Here is a 19,818-nt window from a genome sequence, read left to right as displayed (position 1 = left end):
CGTACCAGGCCGCATGCCCTCAACACGGGGGGTGGATGCTTTGGGGAAGGGGGGTGCCCTGCGGCCCCCCCACCCCAAAGCACCTTGTCCCTATGTTGATGAGGACAATGGCCTCTTCCCGACAACCCTGGCTGTTGGTTGTTGGGGTCTGCGGGCGGGGGGCTTATCAGAATCCGGGAGCCCCCTTTAATAAGGGGACCCCCAGATCCCGGCCCCCCACCCTATGTGAATAAGTATGGGGTACATCGTACCCCTACCTATTTACCTGGGGGAAAGAAAGTCGATAAAAAAAAAAACACGCTAGACAGGTTTTTAAAGCAATTTATTAGGCAGCTCCGGGGGTCTCTTCCGACTTCTCCTCCCACTCTCCGATTCTTCTCCCGGGCTTCTCCGCTATCTTTTGCCACTCTTTTGCTAGCGGTGGCCCGGTTTTCTCCTTCGTCGTCGTCTTCTTCCGTTCTTCTGATGTTGACACGACGCTCTCTACAGCTGTAATGCTGTGGACATGGTGCGCAACGACTTATATAGGCATGGGGCAGGGTCAACGGGTGATGTCACCCCTTATGATGGCACAGTCCCAGCATGCCCCTGGACCCCGTCCCTTATGACGCCACCACCCGGGGTATGCTGGGACTGTGCCGTCATAAGGGACAGGGTCACCGGGTGATGTCACATATTCACCAATTTTGTTACAAATAACCGACGCCCCGTTAGATGCACAAATACAAGCGCTGACACCCCAAATTTGTGTGTTTTTCTTCTGGGGACTGTGGAATTTAATTTACTTCTATTCAGCAGCTGCTTTAAATAAGGTTTTATGCCAAATAAAACCCACTCAGTATCAAAAGATCTATAAAATGAATCAATACATCAAACGATAGACTAATCCATCAATAGAGAAACAGCGCATAATACTACGTTTACAATAACTGATTATTAAGTGCAATGGCTGTTCAGATAAAAAATATACTAATCATGCATGAACTCGTAGTGTACATTCAGTCCAAAATTTCAAAGTATATATCCGAACTTGAGAGTAAAAGTATTCTCGCGCCTACCAATGTGTCCTAAAACTAGTGGGGTTGCAGCAAAACACCGGCAGGGGTATACACCCTCCCCAGATTAAGTAATAATGGTTAAGAGATGGTGTTGCGCTCCGACTACATAAATCTAATTAAATTAACATGTGCTCAAATGACAACCAAAACAGTAATAGACTAAAGTGTGGAACTGTATGTTTAAATAAACTAAGACAATGTGCATAAATATTAAAGTGCAATACACCAGGTCACATTGTGCGCTTGACAAAAACTTGGTATGAGAAATCCTCTATAGATGACAGTGAGATAATATTAAGTATATATCCGAATATATAGATTCGGGCCGTAGATGGGGCCACAATGGACTTCACAAAAATGGCTGCTAATTACTGACACTATTTATACGTTCGCCCTTACCCCAGTTGTTATTCCCTGATGAAGTCATTTGACGATACGCGTAGGAACACAATTGGCCAGTAAGGACACCGGAAGTGACGTCCGGAAGCGCGAACGTGACACGCGTTCGTTTAAGTTGTGCTTTTATTATTGTTTTAAATGTGAGTACCTTACCTTCGTTTTATACCCAATAAATTGTGAATACGTACTTCACTATTGGAGTGTTCCCCTTGCTTTCTCTGCATGTTACAACGTGCCCACGGTGAATGAGAGTCCAGGATTACATCACCTACTGAACCTACATTGGACAACAAGCGTCACTTTTGAAATGCTGTTTACCTTACAGCAGTAAGGTAAGGTAATTACTGCACCTAGTGTGAGGATATTACACGGATAGGAGCACTGGTGGAATCCACCCCCTGCCTTTGGAGCACGCAGGATACTGCTTTGTTGATCACCAAATGGACGCATTTTATCATTAAATGGATATGCTCTCTATATAACTATAGTTCACCTTATTTTTGTTTTTGGAATTTTTGCTCTAACACATATTTCACTGCTTATGGACTATTAGTATTTTTGTTCAGACACGTGACACACTACACATGGATTATTAGTATTTTGTGTATTCTTTGATCTATTTTGCACTTTTATAACGACACTCAGGTTTTTTTTTTTTTTTTTTTTTTTTTTTTTTTTTTTCATATCATCTATATATTCGGATATATACTTAATATTATCTCACTGTCATCTATAGAGGATTTCTCATACCAAGTTTTTGTCAAGCGCACAATGTGACCTGGTGTATTGCACTTTAATATTTATGCACATTGTCTTAGTTTATTTAAACATACAGTTCCACACTTTAGTCTATTACTGTTTTGGTTGTCATTTGAGCACATGTTAATTTAATTAGATTTATGTAGTCGGAGCGCAACACCATCTCTTAACCATTATATATCCGAACTTGTAGTCCATCTCCAATCTTCAATTATTATCCCTTGAAAATAAATCCAATAAGGGAGAGATCAGACACAGTTCTTATGTGATGTCACATGCCTATATAAGTCGTTGCGCACCGGGTCCACAGCATTGCAGCGGGAGAGAGCTTTGTGACAAAATCGGAAGAACAGAGGAAGGAAGAAGAAGACGGCGAAGGAGAAAACCGGGCCACCGCTAGCAAAAGAGCAACAAAAGAGCAGAAGATAGCGGAGGAGCCAGGGAGAAGAATCAGAGAGCGGGAGGAGAGGCCAGAGAGCGGGAGAAGAACCGGAAAGCACATAGAAGTCGGGAGAGACCACCGAAGTCGGAAGAAGACACCTGGAGCTGCCTAATAAATTACTTTAAAAGCCCGTCTACTGTTTTTTTATTGACTTTCTTTCCCCCAGGTGAATGGGTAGGGGTACGGTGTACCCCTTACTTATTCATATAGGGTGGGGGGGTCGGGATCTGGGGGCTCCCAGATTCCAATAAGCCCCCCCGCCCGCAGACCCCGACAACCAATGCCCAGGGTTGTCGGGAAAGGGCCCTTGTCCTCATCGACATGGGGACAAGGTGCTTTGGGGTGGGGGGCCCGTAGAGCACCCCCCTTCCCCAAAGCACGCACCCCCCATGTTGAGGGCAAGCAGCCTGGTACAGTTCAGGAGGGGGGTCTCGCTCGTCCCCACCCCCTTTCCTGACCGGCCTGCGTGCTCGGATAAGGGTCTGGTATGGACCTTGGGGGGAAAAAAATGGCGTGGGGGGTTCCCTTAAAATCCATACTAGGTGAAGGGGCTCACAAGGTTTCAATCTCGCCGATAAAAGCGACTTTTCTAGTCCCGTCGTAACTCATCACGTTCAAAATTAATGAGTTTTGGTCCTTGTGTGGGCAAATCCATTCATTTGGAAGTCCGCCGGAACTCCATCTGGAAGACCGGCGGATCTAGTCTGCCGGAAAGTCCAGTCATGTGTGGGCAAGTCCGTTCGTTCGGAAAGTCCATGGGAACTCCGCCAGAATTCCGGCGGTAAGTCCGTCAGACCTAGTCTGCTGGAAAGTCCGGTCGTGTGTACAGGGCATAACAGTCCTTGTTCCTCCATCACACTGTGACTGGCCATTGATAGGAGAAGCAGCAGCCTGATGATCTCATCTTTCTTTGAATCTGCTCTCTCCTCCTATAGGCATGCTCCTTATTCACAAATGAAATGGAGAGTACAACTTATCGGCTCATTGTGCTGCTTTCTCAGTCTAAAAGCATAGGTACATTAGTTTGTACCTTTAGATAGTCCGAAGAGTAGTCACTGCACTCTGGGGTTGATTTACTAAAGGCAAATAGACTGTGCACTTTGCAAGTGCAGTCACACTCTGCTGATTTTCATCATCCAATCATGTGCAAGCAAAAATGAATTATTATTTTTTTTTAATTCCTTCTGTTCTTTACAAAGTGAAGTTTCACCACATTCACTAAACTCTTGAGAAAATAAGTGCTACTGCATTTGCAAAGTGCACAGTCTATTTGCCTTTAGTAATTCAACCCCGCTATATATCAAGTAAATGTCCAGGTACACCGCATCAAGTGAGTGTTCATAAATATCCGAAAAATTATAGAAGCACTTGCATGCCTTGAAGATATATCAAGTAAAGAGCCTCAATACTTTGTCGAACATTTAGATAGAGCTCTGTCCATCTTTATCAAAGCAATAAGACCCCTTTCACACCGAGGGCGTTTTTCAGGCGGTATAGCATCTGCAATCCGCCCTACAACTGCTGCTCCATTCACTCCAGTGTGAAAGCCCTCGGGCTTTCACACTGGAGCAGTGCGCTGGCAGGATGTCAGGAAAAGTCCTGCCATCAGCTTCTTTGGAGCTGCTGGCAGGGCAGTAAACACTCCGCTCCTCCACCACTCCTCCCCATTGAAATCAATGGGGCAGCGCTGCATTACCGCCGGCAAAACACCACGTTTTAACCCTTTCTCGGCCGCTAGCGGGGGTAAAAGCCGAAATACACTGCAAATCCGATGGTAAAATGTCACTAAAAATAGTGGCGTTTTACCTCCGATGCTATGGGCGGCTTGGTGTGAAAGCCGTCTTAAACAAATGTTTAGAAATATAAAACCCTAACCCTGCCTACCTGTATGATATCATACAGTGCAAAAGTAAACAAGACACATTAGGGGCAAAGATTAAATGATCATCTAAATATGAAAACCATTTTTACTCTATTTTACATTTTGCTCTAGATGATCTATGTTTGTATTTATTGATGCCTTAAGATAGATGGATATGTGTGATTTAATTTTCAGGAAGTCAGCTTTGTGATTCAAAAAATGCATTATCTTTTCTGGCAGGGAGAATCTCTTAGAACAGTGATTGCATCGTATCCTCTTCTCTCTCTCTAACTGTAATCAACCTACATTTCCTATGAATCCTTGGGATGGGAGTGAATGTGGGAGGTACATTAGGCTTGTACATGTAAATGTGAACTCGCCCACTTCAACATAAATCACACCCCTCATTCTGCAGCCAGCAAGCCATATATAACACATGGCATGATAGGTTACAGCCTTATAAATACAAAGCATTTTAATATAAATGCCAACCAGTGCAACGTGTGAGGACCACCAGTGCCGCATGTCAGCGACCACCAGTGCCGCATGTCAGGGACCACCAGTGCCGCATGTCAGGGACCACCAGTGCTGCATGCTAGGGACCACCAGTGCAGATTATCAGTACCCATCATTGTGGTGACACCAGTATCTTATCAGTGCCCATCAGTGCGGTGTCACCAGTGCCTTATCAGTGCCCATCAGTGCAGAGTCACCAGTGCCTTATCAGTGCAGAGTCACCAGTGCCCATTAGTGCAGAGTCACCAGTGCCCATCAGTGCAGAGTCACCAGTGCCCATCAGTGCAGAGTCACCAGTGCCCATCAGTGCAGAGTCAAGAGTGCCTTATCAGTGCCCATCAGTGTGGTGTCACCAGTGCCTTAGCAGTGCCATGACACCAGTCTCTTATCAGTGCCCTTCATTGCGGTGTCACCAGTGCCTTATAAGTGCCCATAATCGGGCTGACAGATATGTATGTTAGATCACTGCTCGCCTTACAACCCCACCTCCCTGCACCGGAATTGTGATAGACAGCACAGAGCACACTGTTCTAATGTGCAGGGAGGTGGGGCTGTACGGTGAGAGGTGTTCTCAAATACAGACCTGTCACCCCAATGACCTGTAACTCTCCCCGCACTGGAGACAGATATCGTGATGGTAGGCAGTGGTGGCGGGGGGGGGGGGGGGCGAGCTGGCAGGGAGGGAGCAGAGGAGGACACCACCTCTATGGGTGGCACAGACCGGTGTGACCCCCCTCCGCCCACTACAGCGAGCCAGGGGGAAGTACAAGTACCTCCTCCTTTTCAGAGGACTACAAGGGGGCGTGTCAGACCGCTGGCTGAGGTTAGTGGAGGGATAACAGTCAGTGGTCTTGCAAACAGGAAATCGGCAGGCAAAATGTTTTTTCAGCAAGTTCAGCAGGCTAATGCAGAGGAACTACAGAGCTCAGAAGTACATGGATGTCATACTTGGTGAAGGTAGGGGATCAGCAACGAGAACATGGAAAAAAGTTTTGCCTGGAGTTCTGCTTTTAAAAAAAAAAAAATGCAGAAAATATGTGCAGTGCGGAGTCCAGAGCGTTACCTTGCTGTTTCCTGGAGGCGAGTGTAGAGGCTCTGGAGTTGCTCCACTTTCTTTTCCAGCTCAGATTTGCGGTCCTGCATCACCTCTAATTCTCTGCGTGTTTGCTTTATTAAATCATTTAGGCGCCTTTGTTCTTTTACTGCACTCTCCTGCAAACTGACATTCTTTGTAGGTGGAAAAAATAAAACAAACGATGTTGTGTTCTGTGGTTTTAAAAATGAATATATATTCACACAAAAGAGCTACTCACCTCTGTCATTCTTTCTAGTTCTTTTTCTTTCTCTGAAAGTTCTTCCTTTCTTTTTCTTAATGTTTCTTCCTGTATATCAGACAATTCAAAACCGCTAAACCACCCAAGTACTGTTCACATTCATAGTTATGTTTCAAAACTATTTGAAGCACGTCCTACCCTTTTTCTTTAACAAGCACAAAATATGTTGATGCTTTAACAAATAGAAAGGATGTTTATAGGTTCATTGTAAAATCCTAGGTTCCCCTTAAAAAGTGCATTGTGGAACCTAATTTCTAGGATGCTTTGACAGATTAATCTGCTGTACTCTCACCCTAAATGAGCACGGGTGTGAGTGTTTTTATTTCTGCTAAAATGCCATCATTGCAACCTGAAAATTGGATTACTTGCCATAGCTCACTGCACCTCATCACTACTTTTTATACTAACAGACAGTGGCGCCTGGTGCTTTTTTTTGGGGGGGCGGCAAACAAAGCACCCGCGTCTCCTCCTCCTCAGCGGCCAATACGGTTGCTTCTCCCCTTGGCCATTTGAGTCTTAAGACCCACTTCTTGATTGGCCGGGAGGAGAAACAGGAAGACAACGGCAAATATTAATTTGCTATTGTCACACAACTGGGTGGGCTCAGGGCGCAGTGCTCTGCGCCCTAAGCCCACCCTTTTTTAATGCCAATTTTTTATGCCAATTAGAGTCTTAAGCTCTAATTATGTGCTTCCAAAAAGAAATCCATGCATCTGGCTCCCTGCATGTAGATGCATGTCCTGAGCACCTTATGCACGGTCCCGCCTCTACTAAAAGTTAATATCAGATGATTTTTGTGCACCAATTTACAAGAAATAGGAACACCAGATGAAGATATTTTCATAATTTTGATCTACCCTAGTTTCCTCCAACTCTAATGTGTAATATGTTCTAAAGGGGATCTGAACTGTGTCCAAAAAAAAGGCAAGCAGAGGGCAAAGGACGGGTCCCCAGTATTGTCTATAGCAGGGTTTATCAACCAGAGTTACGTGGAACCCTAATATTCCTCCAGAGGTTGCTAGGGGTTCCTTGAGCAATGTATAATTTGTGCCTTTCAGTTAAGTTTCCAGTGATACCAATGAACTTTTTAGTTAACTGTAAGGTAGTTTTCCTAATGACCACAGGTGTAGGAAGCAGTGTTGGGACAAGGTTAATAGTGCCCAGGGCAAAGATGCCAAATAGCGCCCCCCCCTTTCTCAAAATGTATGAGTATTAAGTTTCAGCAAAAAAAAACTCCACTCCCAAAAAATTCTAGCACTAATCTTCACACTTACCCGCTAAGAATAAATTCCCTTTGCAAGCCAAAATTTGCCCCAAATAAAATGTCCCCCTCTTCCAGTACAAATCCCGCTCCCAGCTCAAATCCTTTCTTTCCCCAAATCCTCTGCCCCTCAAGTTTTCCCTCTGAGCATAAATTCCCCCCACCTCCAAAACACTAACAACCCAAAAATGTCCCCTCCTAACACAAATCCCACCCCTTGTCTGGGCCCTGATAAGGAGCATTCTTCCCACTGACCATCACACTAATGTATCATTAGTTCAGGATAGGAAGGTTTTGACCGTTGGTCAATGTCTGTGTGTACATGAGCCCTTATCTTTACTAAAAACATCACACCCTAATTTCTTACCTCCTGGTGTAGTTGACTTCTCTTTACCATAAGTTGTTTTCTTCTAATTTCTTGATTTTGTTCCAAATCTTCCATAATTTTTTCCTACAAACGCACAAAGCAGTGAAATGTAAGCGAGATCATGCACTACATATTTACTGTATATTCTGTGTGAAACGTATATACAATGGGCATGGCCTGACAATACATGGAGTAGGACGCTTGCCGAGCAGCTCCGTCCGTTAATCCTGCAATTCTTGACATCCTTCAACCCAAAGACAGTATCCTGGCACCAGACCTACCTCACAGGGCACCCCAGACTACGGACAAAATGTTCCCATCAAAGGGCAGAAATTTGCCTTGGCAAAGCTGGATCAATACTGACGGCAAGATAGAGAGAAGCCAGAGGAAGATGGCGGCGCTGTAAAGGCAGGGGAGGAGCAGACGGCGGGAGACACAGACAAGCTGCTAGAAGCTATAACTTTTTGCAGAACCTCACAGCCCAGCTTGAAGAAGTCAAGGTAGACATATCCCTAATCAGACAAAACCTACAAAAATTCCGCGACCGGGTCAAGACCACAGAGACCCGCCTGAACACTGTGAAGGATGCCATCCCACCATTACAGACAGGGTCAGACCGCATGCAGCAACAGATACAGCAGCTATTTCCCAAACAAGACGATATGGAGAACAGGTTCAGGAGGTGTAATCTGCGGCTAATTGGCCTTCCGAAGGGGGCAGAAGGTAAAGACCCTAACACGTTTTTAGAAAAGTTACTTATCACATCCTATGGTAGAGAGGCCTTCTCCCCCATGCTAGATGTTGAGCGAGCAAACCGCATGCCAGCCAGACCACCTCCACGGGGAGCCCCACCCCTGCACATTCATAGCCTTGAGACTGGCCAGAGAGAGGGGTAACATCCCCTTTGGGAATGTCAAAGTCGCCATCTTCCCTGACTTTTCGGCGGAGGTCCAGCGTTCCTGCCAGAATTTCATGGAGGCCAAGCGCAGATTGAGAAAGCTTCACATCAAATACGCCATGCTGCTCCCAGCCCAGCTCAGAGTGGAACACGACGGCCGAGCATCCTTCTTCTAAGACCCTGAAGAGTTAATTGCTTGGATAGAACTCTGCGCTATCCCTGAGAAGGCGGATTGATGAAGCTGTGAGTATAATGCTCATTATCCTATCTTTGCACAAAAGGTCCCACTATTTACCATGCAGAGCTACATGGCCAGCCTAGACTTTTGCACCACACTTTACAGTGCCTAGCTATCCACCTGTTGCTACCGTTGTGGAATTGACTGAGCATGATGCCCTGGCTGCACACTCTGCCATATCCCCTTACCCATGTTAAGACATGTGCACATCAGGAACTGTGGGACATTAACCACACATGTTGAACTGAGTTACCACCTAATGCCCCCCTTGGAGTTGTACACACTTTTATGCTACACGGGTAGCAGGAGCCTTGGGACTGTAGCAGTCCTACCAGCTACATGTAAAGTGCAGCGTGACTTTGCCCCATGAACCTCCAGGAAAAACAGTCCACTACAGAGCCAGGTCCAGTCTTTCCCATGCATGTACCAGGGGCTACTTTATTCAGATGTGTGACTTTCTCCTCATATGGACGACACCCTGAAATTATCTCAAGTTTCAGTGTCTCAATCCATCTCATCTTGTTTTCATGTTTAAACCCACCCTTTTTTCCTTGACTGCAGTTCAGGTTTTGTTCAGCGATTATGCCCACACCAGTTGGAAAGGGTGTAGGGCGGGGAGGTGAGGCCAAGCCAATACTTTTGTTGAATTTAAAAAAGTGTACGATATAATCCGCACACAGGTAAAACAATTACGGTATACTTAATGTTGAATTGGTACATTTATACTATGTTCTGTTCATTACTGTCCATGACATGTGCAAGTCAGATGATTTCTGAGACCCTGTCCATGAGAGGCAGGGGATTTAATATGACTGGGTTGCTGTCAGGGCTGGCTTAGCCCTTTCTTCTCTGGGCTGGCTGCTCAGCCGTCAGCTAATTGCCAGCTCTCATCTCTCTCCACAGTTACTCAGCTGTCCTTGATCCTGCTCGTCTGACCTGCCTACTTAAAGCTGTCCAGCTCACTTCATCTCTGCCTTCGCCTTGGTCACATCACAAGAAACCATCTCCTGCGATTCTGATTAAAGGCTAGCTTGCTGACATCCCTTCTGGCTCCTTATCCTGCTTGCTATTGCTCCACTTAGATCGCTGACTTCTGGCTGGGCTGATTACCCGATCTGGTTATTGAACTCTGGACTGGCTGACTACTCGATCTGCTTACTGGACTCTGGCTTTGCTTTGACTACGCTTACTCTATTTAACTTTTAATTTTTTATTAATAAACAAGTGTGATTTCATTGTACTTCTGTCTCAGTCTGGTTCATGGTTTCTGACAGTTCGTCTTCATTTTGCATCATTTTGTAAAAGAATGTATATGGCGTCCCCAAAATTTCTTACCTGGAATGTGAGGGGCCTACGCGAGAAGATTAAACGCTCAGCAGCCTTCACATTCCTTAAGAAACAGAAAGCAGACGTTGTGGTGCTGGTTGAGACACATGTGGAGGGAAGGCTCCAGATGGCTCTCCGACGCCCATGAGTTGGATGGGCGTTTCCGTCCATGCATCCCATTCCAGAGGAGTGTCCGTACTCATTGCAAAATCAGTACACTTTGAACTATGTGAGGCTTGCACTGATCCACAGGGCTGTTATGTGTTCCTATCTGCCAAATTATATGGGGAACCCTTCCTTATCCTAGCCTTCTATGTTCTTCACCCATTTTCCATCCCCATAATTTGGAAGGATTCTCATTTATGACCCGCCATCCCACATCACAAGCAGTCTGGATGGGGGATCTCAACACTACATTGAACAAGGACCTGGACAGGCTTAGGCCCCCATTGCTGGCCATGGGGACAGCCAGAGATACCAGGTACTCCAAACTCATTTCCTCCTTTCACCTAAAGTGGGGCAAAAAAGTATTTAGTCAGCCACCAATTGTGCAAGTTCTCCCACTTAAAATTATGAGAGAGGCCTGTAATTGTCATCATAGGTGTACCTCAACTATGAGAGACAAAACATGGAAACAAATCTAGACAATCACATTGTCTGATTTTTGAACAAATTTATTTGCAAATTATGGTGGAAAATAAGTATTTGGTCACCTACAAACAAGCAAGATTTCTGGCTCTCACAGACCTGTATCTTCTTCTTTAAGAGGCTCCTCTGTCCTCCACTCTTTTCCTGTATTAATGAAACCTGTTTGAACTTATTATCAGTATAATAGACACCTGTCCACAACCTCAAACAGTCACTCCAAACGCCTCTATGGTGAAGACCAAAGAGCTGTCAAAGGACACCAGAAACAAAATTGTAGACCTGCACCAGGCTGGGAAGACTGAATCTGCAATAGGCAAGCAGCTTGGTGTGAAGAAATCAACTGTGGGAGCAATAATTAGAAAATGGAAGACATACAAGACCACTGATAATCTCCCTCGATCTGGGGCTCCACTCAAGATCTCACCCTGTGGGGTCAAAATGATCACAAGAACAGTGAGCAAAAATCCCAGAACCACACGGGGGGAATGCCCTACAGAGAGCTGGGACCAACATAACAAAGGCTACCATCAGTAACACACTACGCCGCCAGGGACTCAGATCCTGCAGTGCCAGACGTGTCCCCCTGCTTAAGCCAGTACATGTCCAGGCCCATCTAAGGTTTGCTAGAGAGCATTTGGGTGATCCACAAGAGGATTGGGAGAATGTCATATGGTCAGATGAAACCAAAGTAGAACGGTTTGGTAGAAACACAACTCGTCATGTTTGGAGTAGAGAGAATGCTGAGTTGCAACCAAAGAACACCATACCTACTTTGAAGCATGGGGGTGGCAACTTCATGCTTTTGGGCTGCTTCTCTGCAAAGGGAATAGGACGACTGATCCGTGTACATGAAAGAATGAATGGGGCCATGTATTGTGAGATTTTGAGTGCAAACCTCCTCCCATCAGCAAGGGCATTGAAGATGAAACATGGCTGGGCATTTCAGCATGACAATGATCCCAAACACACCTCTCGGGCAATGAAGGAGTGGCTTCGTAAGAAGCATTTTAAGGTCCTGGAGTGGCCTAGCCAGTCTCCAGATCTCAACCCCACAGAAAACCTTTGGAGGGAGTTGAAAGTCTGTGTTGCCTAGCGCCAGCCCCAAAACGTCACTGCTCTAGAGGAGATCTGCATGGAGGAATGGGCCAACATACCAGCAACAGTGTGTGACAACCTTGTGAAGACTTACAGAAAACGTTTGACCTCAGTCATTGCCAACAAAGGATATATAACAAAGTATTGAGAAGAACTTTTGATATTGACCAAATACTTATTTTCCACCATAATTTGCAAATAAATTCTTTCAAAAATCAATGTGATTGTCTGGATTTGTTTCCACATTTTGTCTCTCATAGTTGAGGTATACCTAAGATGACAAGTACAGGCCTCTCTAATCTTTTTATGTGGGAGAACTTGCACAATTGATGACTGACTAAATACTTTTTTGCCAAACTGTAATAGACACCTGGAGGCATAGGTTCCCACACACATGCACTTACTCCTGTTTCTCATCCACCCACAACTCCATGTCCCACATTGATTTTATCCTCACATCCCAAAAGACTTGCGGCACGTCTATTAGAAACGATATTCGGTCATAGACTATTATCAGACCACAGCCCCTACTGAATCACATTAAGTATCCCCCTTGACAAATCACCACAGACATGGCGTTTTAAACCCGTTCTGGCTATTGCTGAAACCTGAGGATGACGAACTTACAATTGAGTGGAGAAGGTACTTTGCAGAGAATGACCACTCTGCCTCTCCTTCGGTAGGCTGGAACTCCTTCAAGCTACATGCCCGGTCTTCGCTGATCTCACACATCAATAAGATAAAGACAGATTCTTTGACAAGGCAGTAACAGAGCTCTCCTCCACAGAACATGCGTACACAACCGACCCATCCATGATGCATGCCAAGTTGCTTAAATTACAAACTAGAGTTGTGACCCAATTACAGTATGATTAAGCTAGACAGAAATCATTCTTCACCAAACAAAAGCATGTTGAGTATGGGGAAAGGGCTGGCAAACTACTGGCTTATGTAGTACACAATGAAGATAGATCCCCAGTGGTTATCACCTTACATTGTCCCAGAGGGACTAGGGTCCTCCTAGTGTGACTTCCAGGTTCAGGGATTTCTTTATGGACCGTTATACATCTATGGTCCCTGAGGACTTAAATCCCATGAACCTCTTCCTCGAGAGTGTCTCATTCCCCCAATTAACTGAAGACCAGATCAACTCTTACCACTGAGGAAACAGCCATTGCTGTTGCAAGCGTTGCCAGATCCAAATCCCCTGGCTTGATGGTTTACCCATAGAGTTCCACTCATTTCAATGAGGTACTCACCCCTAAACTACTGGCCCTTTACAATGACCTATTTGAGACCTTCACACTACCATCATTTATGAGGGAAGCCACAATAGTTCTTATACCCAAATCAGGTAAAGACCCAGGATACCCAGAGTCATATCTCCCCATTTTCCTACTACAACTCGACATTAAAATCCTAGCCAAGGCACTCTTCATTCGCCTCAATACAAACTGATCAGGTAGGTTTCATGCCTGGCCATAATACTTAATTTAACCTTCGGAAACTCTTCATTAATCTACAAGCCACACATGATAATGTCGGAACACGGGTGGTGGTAACTCTTGACACAGCCAAGGCGTTCGATTCGGTGGAGTGGAAATATCTCTGGAGATGCCTGGAGGTATATGGCTTTGGACCAGAGTTCATTAGATGGGTCCAATTACTATATCAAAACCCAACAGTTAAAGTGGTGGCGAACGGATGGCCGTCTCCAGTGTTTGACCTCAGTAGAGGCTCAAGACAGGGCTGCCCACTCGCCCCACTACTATATGCACTGGCTGCAGAACCCCTTGCCATGTCTATCCGTGCAAACTCAGAGATCAAAAGGACTAAAACTTGGACCCCTGACTGAAAAAAATCAGTATGTAAGCTAACGACACCTTATTATATCTAGCTGACTCTGGCTCCTCCCTTCATTATGCCCTCCAAACGATCGAACAACAATTCGGGAAATTCTGTGGGTTCAAAATCAACTGGGGAAAGTCCCAAATTCTGCCAATTGATAGCTTCCCATCCGCAGAGTCCCAGACCAATATGCCATTACAGAGGGTCGATATGATTAAATACCTAAGGGTACACATCTCCAGAACTCCAGCGGACTACATCTCATTGAATATTGAGCCATTATTCTCCCTAGTCAAATCTAAAATACATACCTGGGCCCGTCTGCCTCTAGGGTTGTATTACTTAAAATGGTACACTTACCCAAAGTGCTCTACTTTCTTTGGCACACTCCGATCTACCTACCCCTAAAATCAAGTCACTTGAAGCCCTCCTTAAACCCTTTGTTTGGGAGAATAACAGACACAAACTCACATGGCAAGCATTTAAAAATTCGACAGATATGGGCAGCACAGCCCTCCCAGACTTCAACCATTACTACATTGCATCCCAGCAATCCCAACTTTTTCACATAGACAAGACAGACAGTGAACAATTTCTCACTTTACTATGCCCGAGTTGGGCATATCACACCAAGGACATAATATAAGCAATATCAATGGGTGCAGTGAGTATAGAGTCGAGGAATGACAGAAAGTCCTTGCTGTATCAGTACAGATGTATATGGGACCTAGCCACTACCAAATTAGGGATACCATCACACAACACAACAAGCGCCTACAGGAATTTCATCACATCTAGAACCCAGAGATTCTCTGCATCACGTAGGGAATATACTACATACACCATATACTATCTGACGGGACCCTTAAGATCTTTAATGTACTCAGGGAAGAATTTGCACTTCACAACTGCATGTTGTTCAGGTTTCTACAGCTGCGACATGCAGCCCAAGCACAGTTCCCACTATCCCTTCCACAACCCACCCCAACCCTATTATAGCAATAATTAAGAACACAGACCCCAAAAAGCTAATATATTTTCTATAACATGCTCATTTCACCTGTCGCCACCAAAATGGCATACAACCTAAAGCCCTGCTGGGAGGGGGAAGTGGGACCAATGGAGGACGAGGAGTGGGAGGAGGCATTGGAGTACTGCAGGGAAATGTCCCCAAAGCTCTCGGACAGGTTATCCCCAATATATATACTTCATTGGGCATACTTACCCCCCTCAGGATAGCTAGATAAAAGAGAGATCAATCCACCACATGCCCAATGTATGGCCTCAAAACTAGCACATTCTACTACCTCATATGGTCCTGTCCTAAAATACAAGGTCTTTGGAAACAAATCATGATCTTCCTACATGACAATATGGGCTCCCCCTTAGCGCTGGACCCAAAATAATGCCTCCTTGGGATATTTCTCGACATTTCAGACAAATACACCAAAATATTTCTTTATGAAACTCTCTTCTCAGGCAGAAAAATCATTGCCAAAAAATGGATGAGATCAGTACCCCCAGACATCACAGAATGGAAGGTGGACATAAACACAACCTTACCTCACAAATACAATAAAATGTGGGACCGATGGCTACAGGAATCCGAAGCTTGTGCCTAATTACTATAATATTTCTTCACACAAACATACTAATTTTTGTCAATGTTGTATTCCTTTATTTTGTACCAAGTGCCACAAAAGCTTACATAAGTGCCCATCAACATAAACTGGTTATATTATGTACTGTAACAGTATTGTGCATCACTTTCACCTCAAAATAGAGGTCATAACTGTATGATTATTGTACTTGATATGTATACAGTTTTGCTTAATAAAAAACTTTGTTCAACAAGAAACTTCTATACAATGGAAACCATCCCATATATATATATATATATATATATATATATATATATATATATATATATATATATATATATATATATATATATATATATATATATATATATATATATATATATATATATATATATATATATACGAAAACTGCAAAAAAGGAAAAGCAGAAGTATCATCCACAGCTCTGTCAAACATAATCGTATTCGATTTCAGAATGGAAGTCAAAACTTTACTGGCTGCTTTGAGCAATGTCTCCACTTTGTGTACTCTTTTAAGGATGATGTATGGTGTAATATCTAATTTTACCTTCTCCCTGTAGCTATGCTGCCTTTCCTCCTGACGTTTTTCATGCTCCTTTCGTTGGATTTCCAGCTCCTTTTCATGCTGTCTCCCAAGCTTTCCTAATTCATCTTGTAATGTTTCCAGCATCTGTGATCTCCGGGTCTGCTCCTGGGATAGAACAAATCTTGCATAAGAATTTTTGACCATTGTCACACTTTGAAGACACAAAATACTTTTTAATAAGAGTAGGGAAAAACTAGACGTGACAGTGAAGAGTTTTTAGCGAGGCAAATGTCTTTCCTTCCATCACAGGAGGAAAGAAAGAAAATTGCTCAATTTCCCCATCAACTGGGTTGATGGGGGAATTGAGCAATTTTCTTTCTTTCTTTCCTCCTGTGATGGAAGGAAAGAAAATTGCATAATCCCTCCAACAGCACTATTGTGTTCTGCAGGTGGAAGGTGCAGGAAATCTTCCCTGCCAAGCAGCACATAATGATTAGTGTTGTCGGCTATAGCCGGCAGCACTAATCATTTGGGAAGAAACCAACAGGCTGGTTGTATACAAATCAATTGATAGATCGACTTTTGCACAACCAGGGTGCCCATATTTGGATGTAAATTTGGTCAGTTCAGCAGGGACTGGCTTAAGTGAATGACCTACTGTATTTACTGGGTCAGACACTCTTTGCTGGTGCCAACAAAAACCTTAATTTTAAGATTGGTCATGTATGCAAATAAAATGGCAGGCCATGTGTAATTGGGTACTCCCTACAAGTTTTTTCACCTTTGGTAGGGGCTTATTTGCATAGGAATAGGTTATGCATAGGTAAAAAAGCATTTATTTACAAACTCCCTGTTGTTACAGTATTCTCCAGGGCAATAAACACATAATTAGTAAAGTAATTTCTATATACCTCCTCTTCAAATTGCTTCCGCACTTTTTCCATTTCTTGCCTGTGTTCTTCTTTCATACGGTCTAATTTCCTTTCATGTTCTCTCTGTACCTCATTACGTTTTTCCTGCAGGAGATCACTCATCTAGATATTGAGTCACAAATTAAGCCATTACATTTTTTTCTTTTTTTATAAATCAAAGGTCAGATACAACTTGTTATTGCTCCTTTTAATACCACAATAAATATAAAATTAAAGTGTAGGGCTGTTGCGCAAAGTGACCACATTCAAAATGTAATCTTTTTCAATGAAAGTTATAGGAGCTGGACACTTTTTTGTATATTTTAGAAAAATCATGTATAAAGTCTACTTTAGCCAAGTGTGCCACCAAGATTCTGCCTGTTACTATTGCTGCACTAGGGAGAGTGTTTTTATGACTGGCACATCTGTCACTCAGCATTATGTGCCATTCTTCCTCATTGGTAAATGCAGGTAACTCCAAAGACACATAGAAAACAATACTTTTCTGTGTTTAATGTTCAATCTAGAATGCATGGTTTCTTTGAATTCCAGAGCTGTGAAATATTATGCAACATAGCTCTGGATGGCCCTGTATCCTGCTGCTGTGCAGTGATATCAATGAATTTTCACTTTGTGCACTTTAAATAAAAATTACAAAAAAAAACCCCCACAAAGGAAGCTTTGTAATGCGATAAAACATGCATTACACCATCCCCTCCCACACAGCTTTGTAGTTTAAAACACTGCTCCCTGCACACTAAGATGCTAGATAGTGTATAGAGCCAGGATATGCAATTAGCGGACCTCCAGCTGTTGCAGAACTACAAATCCCATGAGGCATAGCAAGACTCTGACAGCCACAAGCATGACACCCAGGCATGATGGGACTTGTAGTTTTGCAACAGCTGGAGGTCCGCTAATTACATATCCCTGGTATAGAGTATAGTGTGCGGACAGTGGCGTTTTGGGCTGTGGTCTAGTGTGAAAGCGCCCTTAAAAACACAAACTAACCTTCCTCCAGCGATCATATGCAAAAAGAGTGGAAATTAATGAAAAAGAGGTGTTGCTTATTAATCAAAATATAAATACTTTACAAAGGTTATCAAAAAAGTAATCAAAAATAAAATAATTTATCCTGGAACTACATAGAAATATTAATATAATATGTTACCTCTTTTTCAAAGTCCAAGACATGAGCCATTTTTTTATCAGTAAGGTGTAAATTACTTGGAACTTGGGAAACTTCGGTCAGCTGCACTGAAGGTCTGGCATTCTGCAGATCAGACATTTCCTGTGCAAGAGGAATAACATGTGTGAGGAATTGTTTCACGTCAAATTAATAAGACCTGGTAAAATAGCAACAATTACAGTGGTAGTTATATAGATAAGAAGGACAAAACAAGCAAAAAAGGAATATTCAAATAATGCTGTTTTCACCTTCTGGTGCTTCTCTGTAGCTGCTGCTTTGAGCTGCTCCAGTTCCAGCACATTGTTATTCTCCAATAACTCAAGGGCCTACATTCAATGAGTAGAAGAAAATTAGTGAGCAAACAGCAGCAAGAATCACAGATATGTTGAATAGTTGAAATCTGCAGAGGCATACAGATTATGGGGGTTATTTAAGAAAGGCAAAACCACTTTGCACTACAAACTGCACTTGAAAAATTTCACTGAAAGTGCAATCGCTGTAAATCTAAGGGGTAGATCTGAAATTAGTGGAATTGATTTTCTCATCCATTCATATGCAAGCTAAAATGCTGCTTTTTATTTTCCTTGCATGTCCCCCTCGGATCTACAGTGACTGCACTTCCAAGTGCACTTTCAGTGAAATTCAAGTGTAGTTTGCACTTTTAGTGCAAAGTTCATTTGCCTTTCCTAAATAACCTCTTATGGTCACTGAAACATAATGATCACACCCAAAAGGAGTACATTTTTACTTAAAGAGGAGGACCGGTTTAAAAAAATAAATAAATTGTAAAAGTCAGCAGCTGCAAACACTGTAGCTGCTGACTTTTAATAAGCACACTTACCTGTCCAGGGAGCCCGCGATGTCGACCGCCCGAGGCTGACCCGTCCCTCGGCTCTCGGGTCCCGGCGCCACCATTTTGGCTAAGGGAAACAGGCAGTGGAGACTTGCGGCTTCATTGCCCGTTTCCTACTGCGCATGCGCGAGTCTCGCAGCGCTTTGTGAATGGGGCGCGCTGTGTTCTGGGACACACTGTTCCCAGAACACAGCGCGACCCATTACCCAGAAGACGCCGCACGGAGGAGAGGAGATAGAAGATCTCTGCAGAGGAGGAAGAGGCAGATTAGGACGATGTGCCTAGCAAAAGGCATTTCTGGTAAGTTAAAAAAAAAACATTTTTTATCATTTTTTTTTCTGATTTTTTTCTAATTTTTTATGTATTTTTTTTTTTCAGGGTGGCCCTCCACTTTAACATGCACAACTATTAAATGCTGGTCAATCTCCTGATGACTGTCAATACGGCTATACAGTGCAGTTTATAGGTAAATTATATTCAAAGCTTTAGATGAGCTTATAATAATTCATATTTTTTTTTAAATCTGACATTTCAAAAACTGGGTAAGCTGCATGTCAGTTGATGGATGTGGCCAACTGAGGTCTGTATATAGACTTTTAACTATATCATGGAACTGAATTCTTCATGGTATAGCCCCCTTTGGATCTGCATCTCAGTAGTCAATTAAA

General features: G+C 43.5%; 1 protein-coding gene across 2 annotated transcripts in view; it reads right to left on the bottom strand.

The window, feature by feature from the left end:
- The window catches only part of CEP164 (centrosomal protein 164), a 128,805-nt gene that overhangs the window by 42,548 nt on the left and 66,439 nt on the right, over nt 1-19,818 (bottom strand). For both annotated transcript variants that reach the window (XM_077456854.1, XM_077456855.1), the window contains 7 exons: nt 18,546-18,623; nt 18,280-18,399; nt 17,109-17,231; nt 16,219-16,362; nt 7,998-8,081; nt 6,349-6,417; nt 6,099-6,262 (listed from right to left, as the gene is read on the bottom strand). In XM_077456854.1, coding sequence (XP_077312980.1) covers nt 6,099-6,262; nt 6,349-6,417; nt 7,998-8,081; nt 16,219-16,362; nt 17,109-17,231; nt 18,280-18,399; nt 18,546-18,623 — 782 coding nt within the window. The remainder of the gene's footprint in view (nt 1-6,098; nt 6,263-6,348; nt 6,418-7,997; nt 8,082-16,218; nt 16,363-17,108; nt 17,232-18,279; nt 18,400-18,545; nt 18,624-19,818) is intronic.

The sequence above is a fragment of the Lithobates pipiens genome, unplaced genomic scaffold (assembly GCF_037356315.1).
Source record: "Lithobates pipiens isolate NorthernLeopardFrog02 unplaced genomic scaffold, aLitPip1_a1.2 Scaffold_27, whole genome shotgun sequence".
NCBI lineage: Eukaryota > Metazoa > Chordata > Amphibia > Anura > Ranidae > Lithobates > Lithobates pipiens.
The sequence above is the reverse complement of the archived record's forward strand: the minus strand, read 5'-3'. Positions and strand labels throughout refer to the sequence as shown.